This window comes from Otolemur garnettii, unplaced genomic scaffold (assembly GCF_000181295.1).
Source record: "Otolemur garnettii isolate 467f Iridium unplaced genomic scaffold, OtoGar3 scaffold00002, whole genome shotgun sequence".
Classification (NCBI taxonomy): Eukaryota; Metazoa; Chordata; class Mammalia; order Primates; family Galagidae; genus Otolemur; species Otolemur garnettii.
Window position 1 is genome coordinate 33,602,407 of NW_003852397.1, and position 23,568 is coordinate 33,625,974.

The 23,568-nt window shown below is 42.3% G+C and overlaps 1 protein-coding gene across 3 annotated transcripts in view; it reads left to right on the forward strand.

The window, feature by feature from the left end:
- The window catches only part of GALNT15 (polypeptide N-acetylgalactosaminyltransferase 15), a 51,901-nt gene extending 28,651 nt beyond the window's left edge, over positions 1-23,250 (forward strand). Inside the window, exons 4-11 of one of the 3 annotated variants that reach the window (XM_012805179.1) lie at positions 2,817-2,984; positions 5,418-5,535; positions 6,859-7,053; positions 11,849-11,980; positions 12,391-12,495; positions 14,848-14,991; positions 16,663-16,668; positions 23,075-23,250. In XM_012805179.1, coding sequence (XP_012660633.1) covers positions 2,817-2,984; positions 5,418-5,535; positions 6,859-7,053; positions 11,849-11,980; positions 12,391-12,495; positions 14,848-14,991; positions 16,663-16,668; positions 23,075-23,104 — 898 coding nt within the window. In that variant the 3' untranslated portion in view covers positions 23,105-23,250. Of the gene's footprint in view, positions 1-2,816; positions 2,985-5,417; positions 5,536-6,858; positions 7,054-11,848; positions 11,981-12,390; positions 12,496-14,847; positions 15,003-16,662; positions 16,669-19,044; positions 19,370-23,074 lie in introns of those variants that run through there. The other 2 variants (XM_003781722.2, XM_023512777.1) reach the window with 2 other exon arrangements.
- Positions 23,251-23,568: the final 318 nt, after the last annotated feature.

A 23,568-nucleotide genomic window follows, 5' to 3' on the forward strand; every position in this document is an offset into this window, starting at 1 on the left:
TCCAAGACGTTCTCACAGAGGATTATGATGAATCACTCATGTACACAGGTAAATAGAAGAGAAAGGAAAAGAGGGTACTGGGAATCAGGGGTAATACAGTAATTAGAAGTGAGTTTTACATATAACCCCAGAAAGACAAAGTGAAAAGAGAAATCCCATGAATTTTAGCGTCCTCATTTCTAATAGCAAGCATTGCACCCCTTTGTTCAGAAGTACACAAGACAGAGGTCTAGGGTGAATTGATTGAGTGGCTCCTTGAATGCTACTTCCTTTCCTGTCCTGTTGTGATTGCTGCAGTTGGTGCAGACTTCACGTGATTCTTCACATTTGGTCACACGGCTTCCCTGGCTTTTGATTCCAAAATTCCACAAAATGCTTTGCCAGTAGGCAAATCCCTCCCACCTGCCTGATTCATTCCATGGGAGTGGAGACTTGGGAGGGGATCTGAGTCCCCTGCTTTCCTCCCTAGTCTTACTCCTCAGTTTTCTTATGTCAATGCAGGGCACCACCAAATAGCAGAGACCCAGATGGATTAAGTGTCTCTTGTCTTGTAGCAGGAACAGTGCAAAAAAGGCAGGAAAAGCATACACGATCCTTGCTCTAAATACAGAGGCCACTACTCACACCAAAGGCAGCCACTTAGGGCCTCAGATTAAAGCAGATAATTGGGCTCAGCGCCTATAGGTCAACCGGCTAAGGCGCCAGCCACGTACACCTAAGGTGGCGGGTTCGAATCCCCAGCCCGGACCCGCCAAACAACAATGACGGCTGCAACCAAAAAATAGCCGGGCGTTGTGGTGGGCACCTGTGGTCCCAGCTACTTGGGAGGCGGAGGCAGGAGACTCGCTTGAGCCCAGGAGTTGGAGGTTGCTGTGAGCTGTAATGCCACGACACTCTACCCAGGGGGACAGCTTGAGGCTCTGTCTCAAAAATAAAATAAAATAAAGCAGATAATTGAATCCCAGGAATATCCTGGCCTTCTCTACAGCATGGCCTATGCTTGCTCCAACCCTGGCTATCTCCAGGAGGGATGGAGCAGGGATGGAACTCCATGGGAGTGTAAGCACAGGTGGCTAGTGTCTCTCCTCCCAGGACTCTCCATTCTCTAACCGCAGTACCTTCCAGCCAACTCTATGTTCAGGAGTGATTCATTCTATTGCACAGATCTGAGAAGTAACTATCATGAAGGGCCAACAAAAAATGTGATTGAGAGACTGGCTAGGTAGATAGCAGCTCCTGGTACACCTAAGTGATCACCTATTTAGTTAAAAGGTGTAGTTTCCAACCTGTATCAACTTCCCACCTCACTCTCTCTGTGGTAATCTCTCCAGGCTGTGCAAAGGAATTGGGATGAAATACAATCACCCACAATAGCAGGAAATGGGCAGGTAAACCTGGAGTTAGGACTTTGGTTGGCTTACAGACACTCTGTGCTCACATATGAGTATGTAACACCAGAAACACTTCCAGGACTTGGCAGTCCTGATTCCTGAAGCCAATCAAGTTTTATAATACAGGGAGGATCAAGAACTAGACCCTCCATGAACCCTCTGACATTGTGCACAAATATTTCTATACAGGCAGATGTCAATTTTTCCAGAAGGGTTACATAGTTTTCTCTTGATTCTCTAAAGTGATCAAAGGCCCCTAAAAAAGTTCAGAATCACAGTCCTAGACCATTGCAGCTGAGAAAGACTTTTATGGGAAGTAGTTCAACCTTTCTTTTTACAAATGAGGAAACTGAAGCCCAGAGAGGCATATTAGCTATCTCAAGCTCAGACAGTCTCAATTATTAGTGGGAGAACTGAGCCTAGAACCCTGACCCTCTGTCTCTCAGTGCTGTCAAAAGAGGTATTTATTATTATTATTATTATACAAAGAGTCTTGCTTTGTCATCAGGGGGTGCAGTGGTGCAATCATAGCTCACTGTGACCTCAAATTCTTGGCCTTAAGCAATTCTCCTTCCTCAGCTTCCCAAGTAGCTGGGACTAAAGGTATGGCTAATTTAAAAGAGGTTTGAAAAGAAAAAAAGCGACAGACAAGAGTTTTAATAAAATGGGCCCCAATTCTTCATGGAAAACATATTTTCTAGAATAGCACTATAAAATAAAAATAAAACACGAGGTTCAGCGCCCATAGCACAGTGGTTACTGTACCTGCCACATGCACCAAGGCTGGTGGTTCGAACCCGACACAGACCAGGTAAACAACAATGACAACTGCAACAAAAAAAACAGTCAGGTGTTGTGGCGGGCACCTGTAGTCCCAGCTACTTGGGAGGCTGAGGTAAGAGAATCACTTAAGCCCAAGAGTTTGAGGTTGCTGTGAGTTGTGACGCCACCACTCTACCAAGAGCTATATATAGTCTAAAAAAAAAAAAAAACGCCATGGCACTCTATTGAAGGGGACGTAGTCTCAAAAAAAATTACAAAAAATTAAATAAATAAAATAAAATAAAATATGAGCCCCATGTATAATTTAAAAATTTTTAATAGTCACATTACAAAATAAAAACATATGAAATTAATGTTAGTAATATATTTAAATAAACCCAATATATCCAAAATACTATTATCATTTCAACATGTATAAAGTTATTGAGATTTTTACCTCCTTTTTATCCACTAAGTATTCTAAATCCAGTGTGTATTTTCCACTTACCCCAAATCCTAATTTGGACAAACCACATGCCAGGAGGCCCAGAGGCACAGGTAGCTGTTGGCTGCCACACTGGACAAGATACACACAGACTAAGTTTCCAGGCCCCAGCAAGTGAAAGGTTTGTATCCCTTGTTTGATTCCCTCATTATTTCCAGGAGCCGGGTGGTGTCTCCAGTCATAGATGTGATTGACTGGAAGACTTTCCAGTATTATCCCTCCAAGGACCTGCAGCGGGGGGTATTGAACTGGAAGCTGGATTTCTACCGGGAGCCTCTGCCGGAGCATGAAAGGAAGGCCCTCCTGTCCCCTGTCAGCCCCATCAGGTGAGGCCCCTGCTTGCCTTTGCCTCCTTAGGACAGATGCTGCAGCCACACTGCCTGAGGTCTAATCCTGGCTCCACAGTTCCCAAGCAAGTTACTTGTTCTGTGTGAGAATAATAGTATTTACTTAATAGCATTGTTTGAAGATTATGAGAAGCAGTCAGGCTCTCAGGTGTGTGCTAGCTCTGCTATGTTGTCTTAATGGAGTCCAGTGAGGCTCATTCAGGTCACGTCAGTGGATGCCCCAGATGGGAACGTAAAAGGAACTGAACTGGGACCTAGTATGTAAAGTATATGGCCTCAGGTCTTCTCAGCAAGAAGAAAGAATTCCACCATCTAAATGCTATCACAGATCTCAAATATATTCAATTTTATGGGTTGCTTCTCCCATATTTGGTTTCTATTGAAGTAGATGTACTAGATATATTCTGCTTAACAAACCACCTCCCTCAAACTCAGTGGTGTAAAACAAAACAACAACTGTTTTATTAAGCTCACGGATTCAGTGGGACATGAATTCCTGAAGAGCACAGTGGGGCTGGTTGTCTGCTGCCATGATTTCTAGGGAACATACAGACTTTTAAAGTCACCCAACATCATAAAGCTAATGAGAGGTAAATCCAGAATTAAAACCGGGACAGCCAGGCCCCTGACACCACTGGTTTCATCACTATGCTAGGCTATATTTTAGATACATTACTTACAACCGCAAACTCCAAAGAGCTCTGGAAAACAAGCTTTTTTTTTTTCAATTTATTTTGGATTAATATGAGGGTGTAATATATTGTTTGCACTGGTAAGATAAATTCTGAGTTGTAATTGAGTCCATCAACCAGGAAGTGTGCCGTACACCCCTACATTGTACCTGGTAGGTGGGGACTTACCAAAACCCCTCTCCCCTCCCCTTCTTGAAGTTAGTTGAACCAAGCATTTTTTATTAATTCATTAGGCTGCCCTGAACTGACCTGGGTACCTGCATTGTCCTTGTTTATCATAGGCCTTATTGTGGTTGTTCAAGTGTTTCAATGAAGAAATATTAGTATGTTTGGCTAAAGAGGGCTGGCCCAGACCCTCTGAGGGCTCATATGTCGTCTCTGATGTGTGCCCCTTTTTAAAATCCAAAAGATTCTGCATCAAAACACATACTGGCCCCACAGCTGTCAGAGAAGAAATAGTGAACCTATAATATCAAAATTTAGTAAGCATTTAAAATGTGGCATGCCAACCTGGGCAACATAGTGAGATCATGTTGTGAAAAAAAATTTTTTTTTAAATTCGCTAGATGTGGTAGTAGATGTCTGTAGTCCCAGGTACTCAAGAGGGTGAGGCAGGAGGATCACTGGAGCCCATGAGTTTGAGGTTGCGGTGAGCTACGATGATGCTCCTACATTCTAGCCAGGGCAAAAGAGTGAGAATGTCTCAAAAAAAAAAAAAAGAAAAAACAGCGGTGCTTGTGGCTCAAAGGAGTAAGGCACCAGCCCTATATGCCAGAGGTGACGGGTTCAAACCCAGCCCCAGCCAAAAACAAACAAACAAACAAACAAAAAATGTGGCATGAGAGTGCTATGCACTTTCGATATTGTATATGTATTTTTTTTTAATCCCTTTAAAGCCCCACTTAGAGGTTAGAAAACTGAGTTCAGAAAGGTTAACATATCTCACCCAGGATAAATAATGAATGGCAGGGTTGGAAGAAATTGTATCAAGTAATCATTACAATAACCTGTTTTTAGTATTTTGGTACAGTGTAGTATTTTTAATAACCTAAAGGCCAACAGTTTTGTTAGTGCAATACTATTTCCTTGGTAATTAAAAAAATCTGAACTCTGGGTTATTTATATCTTGAGACGCCCAGAGTTTCGCTGCATTAAAATTTTTTTTTGAACAAAAACATTCTCTTCTTGTTTATCCCCTTCTGAGAGATATTATTGTCATCTTAATTTCCTTGTTCAGGGTTTCTAGCTTTCTGTGTCTTTTCCCCAGGGCAGGTAGAGACCTATCCACTTACAGAGTCCCTGGCAGATTTATCTCAGAATTGGGAGAGGGTGGGTTGTCCTTAAGGAAACAGAAGAGGGTGAGGGGAAAGAGAAGAGGAAATAGCCTGACCATGTCCCTTTGTCCAGCCCTCATGCTTCCTCCCTCGGGTATCTTATTTTGGTTAAAACACCTGTCCAGGGGGACTCAAACCAGAGGGTAGGGGAGTCTCATATATGGTTCCAGGTCCCTCATAGGAGGGGTACTGGAGGATGGGTTACAAAAAGCCCAGGTAACCATAGCTTTCTTTTCATAAAACACTGGGATTTCTGACATTATCACTTCACTCCAGTCTTGCAATTGAAACGGTTGCCATCTATCTGAACCCAGAGTCTCTCCCCTGGGAAGTCCCATCCCCCCTTGCCTGCTGTCTTCAGTCTCTTAACCATCTTCTCTGTGCAGGAGCCCTGTGGTGCCAGGAGAGGTGGTGGCCATGGACAGACATTACTTCCAAAACACTGGAGCGTATGACTCTCTTATGTCACTGCAGGGTGGAGAAAACCTCGAACTGTCTTTCAAGGTATGCACTAGACCAAGGGAGGACACTGGTGGTCTCTGGTGTGGTGTGTGTGGTCATGTCTTGGATGTGGCCACTAGAAATGTCCCTAAAATGGGATAAAGCTGCAGGCGAGTTATAGAGTCACCCCCATATGGCATACTAAACAACGCTTTTTTTCCCCTCTCCCATCTGTCACACCAGGCTTAATTTCCTTAACCTGCCATCAGGAAAAGGCATGATGTCAACCATTTACAACTCAAAGCAGGCACTCCAGAGGTTCTTGAATAGTCCCCTTTCAGAGCAACCTTAGTGTCTCCTTAAATTTTTCACAGCACCCATAGGCCAAAACAAATACCAAGCACTTCTGTGTATTGAGTAGTTTAGTCCAAACAACTTAGTATTTGTCCTAACAACTTAGCACCTGTTGGGCTCTGCATTGCTTCTCAAATCTCAGAATCCAACTGGACACCACCACTCTCATTTCCTGGTTTGCATTGATTTTAGCATAATACTTGCCTTGTCATCAAATCAACCTCCAGAAACTTATCTGCTAAAGACATTCATCATCAAAAGTGCAGCCATTTAAAGTGGAAAGCATGAATTACCTTGAGCGCACACAAGTGGTTTGTGTAAAGTCTAACAGATATCTCTGTGTTTCTCTCAAAAATGTACCCTAGCTCACCTAGCCCTAAGAGTTTGCTGGGCCACACAGTGTGGGAGCCCCGACCTTTGTGTGCTTCAGCTCAGATAGTGCTATCTTAGGACCACTTTCACTTTGCCCATCAGCCCCAAGTATGGAAGGAAAGGCTTCCTGCCAGATAAACTTTAGGCACTTGGGAGTAGGAGGGGGTGTCACTGGGGAGTAGAGGGAACCTTCTTGAAGTAGGAAAGACTAGGTTTCAGAGAAGCTTGCTTTTATCTCCACCACAAACTGGGGCTTTTGTAACAGGACCTCAGAAGATTTTCCAAGCTCCCTGGCCACTCAGGGCATCTTCACCAAAGGAAGCACCTTTTGGGGAGTAGGTGCTCTGGGTCTCAAGGCCATGTCTCTAGGTGCCTGATCTGTGCATGTGGGCCAAGGGCAGCATGTTCAGGCAGTTCCATGGGTTTGGCCCCTCATCCCTCAGGTTCATCCTGGGACAACTGCCCCCTATTTCACACCTTTCACTCCCCTGTCCACAAATCCCAGAACTGGAAACTCTACACCACCCTGAGGACTATTATCGTGGCCATCTTATCATGATTTCCTGTGTATTTTTCCAGTCCTTCAAAGGTAGAGTCCTTTATTTTCCACTGTTCATGGAAGTGGAAGGCAGACATGTTTATCATCTCCCTTCCTGGCAGGCCTGGCTCTGTGGAGGCTCTGTGGAAATCCTCCCCTGCTCTCGGGTGGGACACATCTACCGAAATCAGGATGCCTCCGACCCCCTTGACCAAGAGGCTGCCCTGAGGAACAAAGTTCGCATTGCTGAGACCTGGCTGGGGTCATTCAAAGAAACTTTCTACAGGCACAGCCCAGAAGCCTTCTCTTTGAGCAAGGTAAGGGGAGAGACAGGTGGGGGCTCTATGCGCAGCTGGCCAGGGAGAGCCCTCTCCTCTGTCTGGAGGTGAAAATGAAAGATTTTGGCTTGAGCTTCCCTAGAGTTGTCCCACTCAAGTGGCTCCTCTTGTGCCACTCAGTGGGGCTATCCTTTGTCTCTCCCAGCCACTCCATAGGACATCACAGCTGGCCTTGACCTCAAACTCCCTGATATCTATGGGATGACATGAATGGGATGTGATCCTTTACCACAGGGCCAGAGGAGAGACTGGCACTGATAAGCAGTGAATAGGTCTCCAAGGGCCCTTTCGTGCTGAGCTACGTGCTCAAGGCTCTGAAATTAAGACATGAAGTAATATTAAGTATAAAAATTGTTGGGTACCAGCCCTAAAACTATACTGTGAGTCCCTTCCCAATGGCTGGTGTAGACAAGATGATGAGGGAAAAATGAATAGTCAAGACACAAAGAGAAAGTTTTTTAAAGAGCTGGTCAGGGGACTGATCACATCCAAGCAAGAGTAAGGATCATGGAATAGCCCCTCGCTCTGGGCTAGCTCCATTTTTATTACAGACATTAAAGGGGGTAAGGGTGGAGAGGCTTAACGCTTATGTCATGGTTCTTGTTGGGCTTGCTTTTTCTAACCAAACTATTTCTTTAACAACTACCTTAATTGTATTGATTCACTTCTTAATTTTATCACCCTACATTACTTTTGAAGTCTGGGACAGGAACACAATCCAGGTGCAGGACATCAAGGCCAACCCCAATTACATCCTGCATAGAAACCCCAAGTTGAGCAATTATGCCCCTGGGAAACCTTGTGGGAAGTCGGATGCCATGCCATACTGAGAAATGGGAGGGAAGGGGCTCTTTCCCTTCACCTTCCTGAGACACTTTTTCTTTCCCATGATATCAAAGCATTTGTGCTGATTTCAGTGCCTTATACCTTCTCTCATAGATCTTCCCAACCGACTGAGCTAACTCCCTCTGAGAGAGTGGTCCCACCTTCGGAAGTCTGGCTTCTCAGTACCCAAAGACCTTGGGACTCAGTCTTGTTGGGGGAGGGATTAAGTTCCAGCAAGACAGTCTACTTGTCTTAAAGGGCCAGACTTCAAGCTGTAGCTCTTGGAATAGACTTTGAATTTCTCAGCATAGGTCCTATAGTCTGAATGTGTACCTGCTTTTCTCTGATACACTTCCATCCTGTCTCTGTTCCCTTTGCCCGTCATCTGCTATTATGTTCTTAATTCAATTTCTAACTTATAATAAACAATTGAATGTTGGTTTTAAGCTTATTAAATCATTATTTCTGGCAATGCAAGCACATCAAGATATGACTCTTCCCTTCAGTACTTGTATTTCTACCCTCAAAAAATAAATATGAAGAGCCAAAAAAAAACACAGAAAAATAAAAATTTTAAACATATAAGTAAAAGTCAACAAACAGAGCATTATCAATTGGTCAATTCCTGCTCAGCTCAGCTCTTATGGAGGAGTGGCTTGGAGAAGATTCTGAAGCCCTTGAGGGTCAGGCTAGAGAGTTTAGACTTATCCCATTGGCAATGGGGAGTAAGTTTTATTCTACAGAGTTCTACAGAGCTTCTCTAGTCTTTAATCTCTTGGCTATCTTTTGGGCAAAGCATCTCCTTTTCTCTCTTTGATTCAGTACTTATTCAGTGTTTATTTGCTTTATTTGATTCAGTATTTATTTGCTCTTTGCTTTCAGAGGACATTTGCTTTAATGTTGGTACAGACTGCATGTATACAAAACTATTATAGAAATGTTAACTATAGCATAATTGCTTATACACCAGACTAACCTTCTGCCAGGCAGGCTAACTAGAATATGGTATGCTTGCTGTGGTTAGTCTAATACCAAAGCATGCAAATAATTCACAGAACTTCAATCTTCTCCCCACAATTGTTGGTGTAATTAGAAGTGCCTGTGAATATACACTTGGCTCCAGGCAATTATAGAAATTGGGAACCGGCATGATGCCACTTTTTTAGAGTCTGACTGGTCTACTTTTAAGAAAATCCAATTTTCGGCTCGGCGCCTGTGGCTCAAGTGGCTAAGGTGTCAGCCACATACACCTAGGGTGGCCGGTTCCAATCCAGCCCGGCCCGCCAAACAACAATAAGGGCTGCAACCAAAAAAAAAATAGCCAGGCATTGTGGCGGGTGCCTGTGGTCCCAGCTACTTGGGAGGCTGAGGCAGGAGACTCGTTTGAGCCCAGGAGTTGGAGGTTGCTGTGAGCTGTGATGCCATGGCACTCTACCCAGGGGGATAGCTTGAGGCTCCGTCTCAAAAAAAAAAAAAAAAAAAAAAAAAAAAAAAAATCCAATTTTCTTCTGCAGTTTGGTGATTGCAGGATTTCCTAGGGCTTGTGTTCACCCAAGCCCTTCATTCTATGAAATACACAACTGAGGCCCCATGAGAGAATGAGTTGCTAAAGAAAAGTTAGGTGAGAGCCAGAAGTTCAACCTTATAGTTTATTTTCTTCCTCTTAGCTCCCTAACATCTGGAAATACTAATCTTCTAATGTAGACCCCCACACTTTTCCAGATGATGATGCTTTCCTGTATGGTTGTCTCAATTTGGGGGAAGACAGGGATGTGTTCAGTACAGAGAAGGTACTCAATAAATATTTCTTAGACTTACAAGCTTGACGAAGGCAGAAACAGTATTTTTCTGCTTTCCTTTGAATTTTCCAATGCATAGTCAAAACCCTTGCTCATAGTACGTGCTCCATTAATATTCATTGATGTAATAGATGGATGGTAAAAAGATCATTAAACTTGAGATCAAGCTTTGACTTTGATAAACTATTGACTCTGAAAAAGTAGCTTCTGAGAATTCAAGGACTGTTATGAGGATAAAAGAAAATGTGAAAAAGTGCTTTGGAGAATATGAACTACCAAATAAATGCAATGCTTACTTTCATAAAGTCTATGGGCAAGATATCTGTATCCTCTTTTATCCATTTGGCTGTCCATTTTCTGATCCTCAAATATCCCTCTTTTTCATCTGATGACTTTTGCGAAGAGAATGGCACCCCTAGTGGTCATTAAAAAGACCTTTAGCAGGAGAATCCCTTTTTTGTTCTCTTTTGAACATTTCCATTAATATATATTTTGGAAATAGCCTATTACTTATTTTGATTTCAAGATTTCATGACATCTCTGCCTTCCTGAAGGTGTTTGGTGGCACACATGTACTTTAAAATTTGAACAAGCTGGCTGCGGTAGCTCAGTGGTTAGTACACTAGCCCCGCACACCAGGGGTGGTGAGTTTGAGCCTCGCCTGGGCCTAATAAACAAACAACACCGCCCCCCCAAAAAACAAATAAAATTTAAACAGATAAAATATAATTTTGATCTAAATATTCCTATCCCTCCATACTCCTCCCCACCACCCCCAAATCTTCACATGGATTTTGAGATATAGAAATCCTGGGTACCCAAAAGACAAGGCCAGAGTTTCACTGTTGGGGAAGTTGAAATTCCCTTGTTTTCGCTTCTCTCAAGCATAGTTGTACAGAAGGGAAAATCCATTGCCACCATCCCCCTCATTTGAGATCAAACAAGGATTGGGTAGATTTACCAATTTATCTCATCACCAAGAAAAGTGAAAGTGATGAAACTGGGATGAAGGCATATTTCACTTTGGTAGAAAATTCCAACTGTAGGGACAGACTGGGGAGGTCTTGAATAAATTCTAAGAATGCCAAGAGACCGTTAAAAATTTTATATAAGACTCACCAGGAGAAATGGTTAAAATGCAGATTTCAGGGTCTCCAACTCAACCAATTGAATTATAGTCTCTGGGGCATGGCCTAGAAATCTGCAGGTTTAATAAGCTTTTTGGGAATTCCTGAAGCACGTACTCATGGAATAAATAACCTTCATGAAGTGTACAGAGAAGATTTCAGTAAGGTACACTCTTCCCAACACTTCTGTGAGGAGACTAAGAGGGGAAAAGCAGAATTAAACCAAACTCACTTCACATAGCCTGTTGGACCGTGTCCTGTTGCTCACTCAGAGGTCTTCAAGTTGGAACTTTGACATTACTGTCTCTCTCCCCCCACACACACCAGGAAAGAAAGGGCTATCTCTTTTATTGTCTTTAATCATTCCGACCCCACCTTAGAACCTCTCTTCCTAAAAATATCCAATATTAGTATTAAACATCTGGGTAAGTTTCTTTATATCATCGATACAACCAAAACCATTTATTTATACTAGTTTTAAGGATATACTTTGATATTCATCCTAGGACAATTCTATTATAAAGGAGGATCTCAAGGAGAAGGGAAAGTGTAATCCAAAAGAATGTTTCATTAATGGCTCCTAGAGGGGCCGTGCCCCAAGCCCCAGCCCACAATTTCCCAACTGACTTTATTTCAGTTGCCTCTGGGTCCCTGAGGCCCATCATGGTTCCACAGCACACAACCTAGGTGCAAAGACCCACCATTTTGCTAATCTCCATAGAAAAGTCATCAAAGCACAGACATCATAGTCTTTGTAGACTGAAGACTTGAAGGACTGGGAGAAAGGGGTGATAACACTTACAATCTTGCGGGTTCTACAACTCTCTCTAGGGAAGACCCATCCTAGTCTGTCCTTCCAAATTTTCTTCTGACAACACACCCCACCACCATCTACAGCCCTAGGGAACCCTTCTTTCATTAGGATCCTTCAACTTCTTCCCAGCCACTCTTGATTTCCCCCACCACCTGAATTCTATCTAAATAAGCTTTCACCATCTTACTGGTGTCTCTCTCCTCCCCCAGGCTGAGAAGCCAGACTGCACGGAACGCTTGCAGTTGCAAAGGAGACTGGGTTGTCGGACGTTCCACTGGTTTCTGGCCAACATCTTCCCTGAGCTATATCCATCTGAGCACAGGCCAAGGTTCTCTGGAAAGGCAAGGCATGACCCAGGGAAGATGGGGAGGAAGGAGGGAAAAGGGAAGTTTCTCAAGATAAGAAATAGATTCAGATGTTCCATGACCCTGGCTCATTAGTCATAACTTCAGTGGGGCCTCAAAGGCCTTAAGTCATCTCCTGCATCCATGTCAGCCAGCGGAAGGTGGTTGGGTTGCTCCACAACCCATCCCAGAGCTCCTCACCATGACTGATGTGGCCTGTCTTCTTCAGGAGGCAGAATGTGTAGTCCCTTAGGATCAGTAGTTTCAGCTTGACCCCACCAGTTATTGTGGCCTGAACAGTGCACCTTGGGCTGCACTCCAGAGTGTAAAGGAGAGAAACAATGCCTGACTAACGCATCTTTACAACAGAGGTTTGGGTTCACTTCTGTGTGGATTTCTACTTTCAGCTCCACAACACTGGACTTGGCTTCTGTGCAGACTGCCAGGCAGAAGGAGATATCCTGGGATGTCCCATGACACTGGCTCCTTGCAGTGACAGCCGGCAAGAACAGGTGGGTGGTCAGACTTCTTAGGATACATAACAGCCTGAGGAAGACTTGCAAGGGAGTAACATTTTCCTGGGATGCTCTGTACTTCCCTTTGAGGTACGTGTATCTCCGTGTGTCCCATGCCCCTTTACTGCCCACATCCCCCACTCTGATGGCCCATCACAGCTCTGCCAACCCCACCCTAGCTATAAGCTCAGATATGGACCATCATCAGAGAATAAGAGCATCTTAGTTAGAGGGAAATGGAGAGACTGTTTAGCCAACTCTTCCATTTGACAGGTAAGAAAACTGAGGTTGCAAACTATGATGTCTCCAGGGTCAGACAGGTTTCGAGTGCCTGAAGAGAAGTTGAAGGTAATCAGATTAGGGTAAGAATCTAGCTGCAACATCCATGCAGGCCCCTTTGAATTAGGAAGTCTCCTTCCATCTTGGTATATTTCTTCTTCTATTCAAAATTCTCACCATGGGAATAACTGCCCACAGTGGTAGAAAGCCTCCATTGATAGATAATAGCTGAGGGTTGGTGGGGTCCATTTCTTTTTACAACTTGGATGATTGCCTAGAAAGTTTACCCTGTCCCTAAATATTCCTCCTTTCAGGCTGTGACAGTGGTCTTTATTTTATCCTGTCCCAAAAGCCCCTGCTAAAAATGAACAACAAGGTACAATTTCCTAGAGATACTCAACAGATGAGGAGGGTGAGGACCAGAGATCCTGGCAGCACAAGAACGACATCCCTCGGAGCCTGGGTCCAGCCCTGAAAAGAAGTCTGACCCAGGCTGTGCTTTGCAGTGCAGGCTCTGGGCCCGGAAGACACATGGGGAAGATGCAAATTATCTGAGCTTGGCAGTCAGAAAGAGCTGGGTTCCAATCTAAGTTCCCCCACTGTTAAGCTGTGTGATCTCAGCAGGCTTCTTAACCTCACCAAATAGGGTTTCCCTCATCTACAATTGAGGATAATGCATCTTCCTTCATGCGAAACAAAATATTACATCTTTTGCGGGTTGTTTTTGTTTTGAGAAATTAGCAAGGACTTTAGGCTGGAGTCCAGCGATATTGCAAACTAGATAAGGTAAAACTCCTTCTTCATAAATACTTAGATGTGATATGCCAGGTAAAAAAAAATGAAATAGTCTTTTTCATGCATAAGTAACCAAGTCTATAGAAAAGAAGTGGAAACCTCCAGGGGCCAAAAATCAAGAGGCAGCTGAAAACAGAGGCCCAGGGCATGGGCTAAGCTGCCTGCCCAGGTGTGAGGGGAAGATTACTGTCAACTTCAGGAAGCTATGAGTGTTGGCTCCATACAGGGATATTTGACAAGAGCCCACCTTCCACCCTTGAGAGATGAGAAACTGGAAATGAGAATCCCATATGAAGCCAGCTTTGACCTTCTAAGGGTAACTTGTCCTTGAAAAGTTTGATATTTGTAAATATCCCTTGATATTTACAGGGAAATATCAAGAAAGCTGGCCTGTCACTATGAGAGCTATGAGTAGGGAAAAAGTACTTTCCCCTGAGAATTTTCAACCACAAACTTGTATCTAATATGGGGTTTAGGGCTAAAATTCATACTAATTGTGAGGTTAGTGATCCTCAAACAAGACAGACAACCTAAGTAGCAGGGCCCAGTGCAAAACAAGAATGGGGGGTCTCTAATTTGATAATTATTGATAGTGACAGAACATTAAATCGAGTATATTAAATCAAGAACATTCAGTCCTTCTAAGTATGAGGCTTCATGTGACTGTACAGGCTGCATGTCCATGAAATGGATCCTGTTTCCAAGCCACAAAATTAACATCAAAGTTAGTTCAGGCTTCGTCTGATATGAATAAATGGAAAATGGCTTTGTCAGGACATGCCTTCCTGTTAGTCTGCATGGGCTTCTCACAGTTCAAGCTCCTCTGCAATGGTATACATACCCCAGTACTACAAAACACTGGTGGAAATAATAATCCTGGGCAAGAGTCAGCAGATACAACAACAGCAGGACAATTAGTTTCAGGGGCAGGTCAGATCTCTCCAGAAAGAGATGAACTTGGGCCTCAGAGTGTACCTTAATAGTACACTCACAAAACACTCAGCATTCTTTAAGGTACAGCATGTAGGATAGCAGAGAAACATGCCAAAATGTATACACATGAATGTGCGAGTAGCCAGAATGTGGGGACTTCAGAGGTCAGGGCTAGTCTAGCAGCATGTTTGTGGGCTTGACCACCAGATTCTGCTGAACCAACAGAATCTGAAGATTTCCCCTCAATAGACCACAGGTCTACCGAGAAGTCCTCTTGTCTCACCTCCAGTTTCAGAGACGATCTCTTTCTAGCAGTGCTAACAACCATTCCTCCTGTCCCAGCACCTGAACCATACCAGCAGGAAGGAGATCTACTTTGGCAGCCAACAGCACCTGTGCTTTGATGTCAGGCAAGAGCAGGTGATTCTTCAGAACTGTACTGAGGAAGCTTCTATCATCCACCAGCAGCATTGGGACTTCCAAGAGGTCAGTAATCTGTTCTAGAAGAGCTTGGCAGTGATGATGACTAGAAGGAATTTCTGGTTGGCACTGCACCCTTGGCTCTGCCAAGAAGCCAGGTGTTACCATGCTGGCTATGCCTCTGCTGTTAAAAGTAAGGTGTGGCACAAAGGCCTGGAGGAAGGTAAAGGCAACCCAGAAGCAAAGTTGGACCACCAGGCAGCGCTCATAGCTCAGTGGTTACCCAGCGCCAGCCACATACACAGAGGCTGGCAAGTTCGAACCCAGCCTGGGCTAGCTAAACAGCAATGACAACTGCAGGAAAAAAATAGCCAGGTGTTGTGGCGGGCACCTGTAGACCCAGCTACTTGGGAGGCTGAGGCAAGAGAATCACTTAAGCCCAAGAGTTTAAAGTTACTATGAGCTGTGACACCACAGTACTCTACCAAGGGTGGCATAGTGAGGCTCTGCCTCAAAAAAAAAAAAGTTGAGCCACCAGCATCCTGACATATACTAACTTGCCACAGCTCTGTGTAGCTCTGACCTTGATCATGGCAAGAGAGGGATCAGCCTGTTTTTGAAGTGTATTACCTCAGGTCACAAGTACAATGGTGAGCCATGTCACAGTGGTTCAGTGGTCTGGTTTTAGGAGCAATGCAAAGTCCCTCCATCCCCCCAAAATATCTAGATGTATATACATACATACATACATATATATATACACACACATAACTTTCTCCCATTTAATTCAAATTAGACTGTGAGATTTTCATCATTTTAGTAAATTATTCAAAGGAGAGAGAATCTCTAGCTCCTTTCCAGTGGTCAGGGAGGAAATATGAGGAATGTAAGTACTTAGGGAGAGTAGGCAGATTCCAGATACAGGATTGGGGATTGGAAGGAGATAGTATCCAAAATGTGTCCATGCATAGCTTTTCCTCCAGCTCAAATCCTTTTGGAAATGAGTTAGGGTACTAATCTATAAACAAATAAATACTTTTTAAAAATTTATTTTCTTTAACTTCTCCTTGGGCATAAAGAGGGTAAAATAACAAAGCAGAACCCTGTGCATTGGTACTCTTAAAGCAGGCTCTGAGGGCGGGCAAGATGCCTCACACCTGTAATCCTAGCACTTTAGAAGGCCAAGGCAGAGGATTGCTTGAAGCTAGGAGCTTGAGGCCAGCCTGAGCAACATAGTAAGACCCTATCTCTACAAAAAATAGAAATATGAGCTGGGCACAGTAGCAGGCACCTATTGTAGGCCCAGCTACTTGAGAGTCTGAGGTAAGAGTATCTCTTAGACCTGCCATTTGATCCTGCAATTCCTTTATTAGGTATATATCCAGAAGACCAAAAATCGAATTACAACAAAGATATGTGTATCCGAATGTTTATTGCAGCCCAATTCATAATTGCTAGGTCATGGAAGAAACCCAAATGCCCATCAACCCATGAATGGATCAACAAATTGTGGCACATGTACACCATGGAATACTATACAGCCCTAAAGAAGGACGGAGACTTTACCTCCTTCATGTTTATATAGATGGAATTGGAAAATGCTCTTCTTAGCAAAGTATCTCAAGAATGGAAGAAAAAGTATCCAATGTACACAGCCCTATTTCGAAACTAATTCATAGCTTTTACAGGAATGTCATAACCTAATTATAGCTTTAGATTATGGGAAGGGGGTGGGAGGGTGAGGTGAGGGGGGTAGATGGGGGAAGGGGGGAGATTGGTGGGGTCACCTCTATGATTTATCTTACAAGGGTACAAGTGAATCTTTCTAAAAGCAGAGTATGAACGTTTTAACTCAATAACTAAGAAAATGACATGAAGGTTATCTTGACCAGTTTGATGAGAGTATTTCAAAATGTACATGAAAACAGCACACTGTACCCCATGATTGCATTAATGTACACAGTTATGCTATAAGAAATTTAAAAAAAAAAGAGTATCTCTTGAGCCAGGAGTCAGAAGTTGCAGTGAGCAATAATGATGCCACTGCATTCTAGCCTGGGCAACAAAGTAAAACTCTGTCTCAAAAAAAAGAACCCCCCCAAACAAAAAATCAGACTCAGAAAGAAGAAAATCACAGTGGAAAACTTAAACTGAACACACAATAAGCATTTGAAGACAAAGTTCTTGGGGTTTGGGTGACAAGTGAACCCAGGAACCTGGGGGGCCCACACATATTCAAAGAAATCTTAGAAATCAAGTTAAGGGTTTTTAATTCTTGTTTGTGTGTTTGTTTGAGACAGAGTCTCATTATGTTGCCCTTGGTAGAGTGCCATGGCATCACAGCTCACAGCAACCTCAAACTCTTGGGCTAAAGCGATTCTCTTGCCTCAGCCTCCCAAGTAGCTAGGACTACAGGTGCCCATCACAATTCCCGGCTATTTTTTGGTTGTAGTTGTCATTGATGTTTGGCAGGCTCGGGCTGGATTTGAACCTGCCAGCTCTGGTGGCTGGCACCCTAGCCGCTGAGCTACAGGCGTCGAGCCCAAGTTAAGGTCTTTTATGAATGATCATAAAGTATCAATCTAAGTAAGTCTTATAAATAAGATGCATTTTAGAAACAACATTTAAAACTAGTAAGTAAAAGATGAATAATTAGAAACACCTACTATATTTCAGGCATTAAGAAATAAGAGTTTAAAGGGGTACTATCATTCAGGCAGAAAGAGAATGAGGGACTGTTCACCGCTGCATAGTCTGCAGTTGTCCACTCATGGATGGACTAGATAACAAAGTGTGGGTGTTAACATGCAGCAGAATATCGTTCAGTCTTAGGAAGGAAGGAAATCCTGTCACATGCTACAACATGGGTAAACCTTGAGGACATCATGCTAGGGGGACTAAGCTAGTTACCAAAAGACAAGAGCTGTGTGGCTCCACTTACATGAAGTATCTAAAGTAGCCACATGAATAGAAACAAAAAGTAGAGTGGTGGCTACTGGGGGTGGGGTGGGGGGAAGAAAAGTAAAATTTTTGTTTAAAGGGTATAGAGTGTCAGTTTTACAAGATGTAAATGTTATGGAGATAACGTTTAACAGCAATGTGAATATACTTAACACTTCTAAACTTTAGACTTTAAAATGGCTACTGTGGTAAGTTGTTATGTGTTTTTGCCACAATAGAAAAAGAAAGAAAAAGGAATGAACTACTAATTTATGCTAAATACAGATGAACCTTGAAAATCTTATTCAAGTGAAAGAAGATGATTACAAAAGGCTACATATGATATAATTCCATTTATCTAAAATTTCCAGAATAGGCAAATTCATAAATACAAAACACATATTAGTGATTCCTAGCTGGGAGAAGGGAGCAAAGGGGAGTGACGGGTAAGGGGTAGTGTCTTTCTTTTTACAGTGATGAAAATACTCTAAAATTAGATAATTAGTGAAGGTTGTACAACTTTGTGAATACACTAAAAATCACCAATTTGTGTACTTTATAAGGGTATTATTATGTTATATCTCTAAATCAGTAACTAGGGATTTTCAGCAGTGGTGGTTAAGGTGTTTAATTTTTCATAAAGAAATCAAAATTGTCTTAAAAGGGGATGGTTAGATTCAATTTTGACCAGGGAGCAGCCATAGTCTTCTAAATACAGCTGGCTTGAGCTCTCAGTACAGCACCTAGAACTAAGTCTTGCTTTCTCCTACCACCTAGTGGCAGCAGTACTAAATTGCAGAATTAACAGAAGATAGAAGGGATTAAATCCTTTTGAAGGCAGAAATTCAAGAGTACAATGATAACAACAAATGTCACAAGCACAGCATAAAGACTGAACATGCTTTATTCTCTAGAACTGTACTAACTTTCTAGGAAATGGAACAATTACATAACCACAATACAGATAATTGGATTAATGACCCCCAAGGCTTTGTGTGATATCCAAGTTTTAGGGCTAAATTATATTTCTTATTAATAAAAATATTACAGTTCATTTCCAGGCTAGGTTACACAACCTCTGTTATTCTCTTAATGATTCGCACAAATCTTAAAAATATCCTTTTTGCTGGATGATTGTGGGAAACTGGTTTTATTTTCTTCATTTACCTCTCTTTTCAGAATGGAATGATTGTCCACGTTCTTTCTGGGAAATGCATGGAAGCTGTGGTACAAGAAAACAATAAACATTTGTACTTGCGTCAGTGTGATGGAAAAGCCAGCCAGCTATGGCAATTTGACCAAGTCAACAGTGCGGATGAACGATGAATTCCAGTGTTGAAGGAAAAGAGAATTTTGACCATCACAGTTCCACCCCAAGGGAATTAAAAGAGCATGCATATTTCGTGAAACATACTTTTTGTGTTTGTGCTCCTGGTAATAGGAGAGAAGAACGCTCTATGAAAGAATATAGAAAGTTTTTCCTTCTCACACCTTGTTTCACTGATAGATGACTGTTGGGTTTTTTTTTTTTTAAGAAAAAGAAAAACGTGATTAATTGTATCATTGTCTTTATCACTGGGAGACAATTATTACATAACACAGAAGATTCTTCACTTTTTTCCACTAAGCACTTAACAATTGCTTTTCTCTCTGACTAGGGGAAGAGGCCTGGACATTCTTTGTTAGCACCTACAGGATGTCATGCATAAATACGATGGATCAATTTCTTTGTTGTCAAATTAGCTCAACTTAGATCATCTGTGTGGCCAACCATGAAAATGAAAGAGTGAAGACGGTATGATGGGCTGACATTCCAAAAATTTTGGATTCATTTTCTTAGCACAAATTTCATGTTCATTGATTGAACCATAGCTCAGAAGAAGGAAAGGAAGCTACAGAGAAAAGGTGGAGAGGGTTGCAGAGAAGATGGAAGAAAGTTTTGGCCCAATTCTATAGTTCAACCTAACAGTTAAAACGAGTCAGTAGACTGGATAAGACATTTTCATGTTAATGAGAATTTCTTCCATTGTGGAGAATTTCATAATGAGAATCTACCTCCATTCACCCCGCCCTAACCCTTCTTTGACCATAACCAGACTCCCTTGGAATAGTTTTCTCTTTAGTTGTTGGTGTTGGAAGGATCACCAAAGACCAAGGATGCCCATTAACAAAGGGGTTCACAGTTGAGAAACTCTCCTGATACCCTGTTACAGGGTTTGCACTGACTGGATCCAAAGTAGCAACCTTTGCAAAGGTTGCTAAACTTCCCCTGGGAGGAAAATGCTGGGAAACGGAGTCGGATATTAATATCCTTGAGGAATGATGGCACCATCTATGAGGCTGAAGTAACTATCTGGGATCCCCAAATATGTTCATGGGTTGAATGTGCTTAAGTGTGGGAAGACTATGCCTCAAATAGAGCATAGCGAAGGTTCTCCATAATGTGACCTGGCCTACCTAAATCAGCCAGGACACTTGCTGAGTGGTGTTGGTTCTGCTATTATAAAAACATCATTTATACCCATTTCTCTCCCAGATAGAGTCATCTCACACAGTCAGTTTAGAAACTTCCTTTTAAAGATGCTGATCTTGGCAAGGCACAGTGGCTCACACCTGTAATCCTAACACGTTGGGAATCTGAGGCAGGATCACTTGAGGTCAGGAGTTTGAGACCAGACTGAGCAAGGGTGAGATCTCATCTCTGCAAAAATAGAAAAATTAACTGGGTGTGGTGATGGGGTACCTGTAGTCCCAGCTACTTGGGAGGCTAAGGAGGAGGATCCCTTGAGCCCAGGAGTTGGAGGTTATAATGAGCTATGATGATACCATTGCACTGTAACCCAAGTAACAGAGCAAGACCCTGTCTCAAAAAAAAAAAAAAAATAGATGCTGATCTCTTTTGGGCTGTATCAGAACATAGCATGTTTCAAATAAAAAAAAAAATAAGAAAAACTAGGTAGGAATGTGATTTTTCCAAATAATTCCTAATATTATTATGTATTTATTCTCTGCCTGCTAAGTCAAGCACCCACTGCATTTCTGCTTCCTCAGAATACACGCTAGACCTGTGCTAATATGGTAGCCACTAACTGAATGTGGTCATTTTAACGTAAATTCATTAAAATTTAAAACTCACTTCCTCAGGGCCACATTTCAAGTGCTCAATAGTGACATGTGGCTGGGGTCTTGCTGTACTGGAAAGCACAAAGATAGAACATTCCATCATCGCAAACAATTCTGTTAGGCTGATCTAGAGTCATCATCCCATGTAGAGAAGAGATTTTACCCACCGCCTTCTTGCTTCCTACCTCTTTATATTTAAAACAAATTTCCCTATATCCCAAGGCTAAGATGGAGCTAAAAATTCCCTGATGGGGCAGTCCCTGTGGCTCAAAGGAATAGGGCGCCAGCCCCATGTGCTGGAGGTGGTGGGTTCAAACCCAGCCCTGGCCAAAGACTGCAAAAAAAAAAAAAAAAAAATTCCCTGATGGCAACCTTGTGAAGTGTATTAATGGTTAAAGAAAAAAATTAAACAAGACCTCTATTTTTTTTTAATGAACTTTATTATTGGCATCGTGGGTGTTCAGAGTTGCTGAGATAAATTAATATAATTAAATAAAAGGCTAAATTCAATTGTGTAAGTTATATTTGGTGGTAATTAACAAAAGGACCCAGATGGCTTATTGCTTAATTGGTTGAACAAAGCAAGAATGTGGTGTTTCTTGCTTCCTTAACCAGCCCCATGATTTATTACTTTATTACAGAAATGGCTGTCAACTCAGTCCCTGGCTGGTACTTACAGACCCTTTATTTAAACAAAACAGATGCCTCCATTTAGTTCTAAAAGAACCTTTTCCTTATAGTGTAATCAAGTGTGCAAATTCCTCTCTTTTCTATGGATTCAGCATTTATTTTATCAATAAGGGTCAGTTTAAAAGAAGAGAATCTTAACGATCAGGACATCTGATTCCCAAGAGTTCAATCGATTGCACTTGTCCACTTGAATTTTATGATCATTTGTTTTTTAAGCTTGAATTTTGTCATCAGCCCCACCAAGTTCACCATCATTATTAAGTATTCCATTGGGGAGAATGGAGAGAAGTGTTTAGTCAAGGGTCTAAAGCCACACACTCTTTATGCTATTTCACAACAATACCAGCAGATGTCCTCCCTGGAGGACCCTGATCTGTTTCCTCTTTGGTCTCAATGCTGTAGATTCCACTGGCAAACTGAGAATTCCAACCCTCATAGGCATTGAAAAGTCCTCCAAGTCCATGATGCTGACGTCATCATTGCACCATAAGTTAACATGCTAGAGGTAATGTTATTGTGCTTATCTTAAGGGGATTCTATTTTCTACTGAAAGACCACCAAAAAAGTCAGTTAGACACCAAGTAATCTCCAGTCACCAAATCTGGACAAACAAAATGCAAAAAAGTTGTATTTTTAGAAAAACTTTTAAAGAATAAGGATAAATTGTGTGCATGACTTGTAAAGTTGTGCAAACATGGTGAAAAACGTTGATGTGAGCCATCTTTCCAGGCTCAGCTCTAGTTATTATGTACACTATTTTTGCTCCTCTTTAAAAGCTCTTTTGAAATGTAACTTGTTTGTAACCACTTTTGGCCAAAGCCTCAAACACCTACAAATCCTCCCCTGATTATTCAAACACCTCAATTTGGGCACGTTTCCAGTGATATGACAAACACAATAACAAAAAGGTGATATTTCTAGTATTCTAGAGCCCTCTTCTATTTCTACATTAATTATTATTAATTACCAATTGCCAATGTTCTTTCCAGTTTCAAGTCCTTCTTCCATGAAATATGCTCTTTGGATTTGGAAGTATGTCCTAAACATTATTTTAATATTATGAGGATCTTTGCTGGAGTGTAGTCCTTTCCAAGAGTGTGAGGTGTTTATATTTTCTCATCTCCAAAGGCTCTACATGGAACCAATGCACTAAGTTACCACAACATATAAACATTCTGCCTATTTGACTTAAAAACAGAATCATCAGACTCATCGTGGTCACTTCACCCCTAGTGGGATGGTTTGCAAACTCAGCCCAAACAGACTGGACTCATATTTGCAAATTAAAGTATCCCAACAGCTCCCCAACTGTTCAACCAACTCATAGTCAACTGACATTCCAGAACCTATGACCAATTCCACCCTGCCCCGACCCCCACCCCTTGACCTGGCCCAGGGCAGGGCCAACTCTGCTGCTGCAGCTTAAGCTTATAAAATGCTTTTAACTTTTCAGTGAAGTGTGACCAGAGGATAGGACATCCTTGTCTCCATTCAGAGGGCCTCACAAAGACACTGCTGACCATTCTCCTTTAGGCACAGGTTAAGGGTGGCTTTGCTTAATGTCTTATTTAATAAGATATGGGGGAGCCTGAGCCACTGTCTTAAAAGTCTTAATCTGCCCAGATGCACCAATGCTGCCCCTGTTCAGATGGTGTGGGAGGTGGCAGCTAATCGGATTACCCAGCCAGCACAACAGGGTGCAGTGGGAGCTACCTCGTTCCTATAGCACAGTGGTTCTCAACCTTCCTAATGCCGTGACCCTTTAATACAATTCTTCATGTTGTGGTGACCCCCAACCATAAAATTATTTTTGTTGCAACTTCAAACTGTAATTTTGCTACTGTTAGGAATCGTAATGTAAATATCTGATATGCAGGATGTATTTAGGCG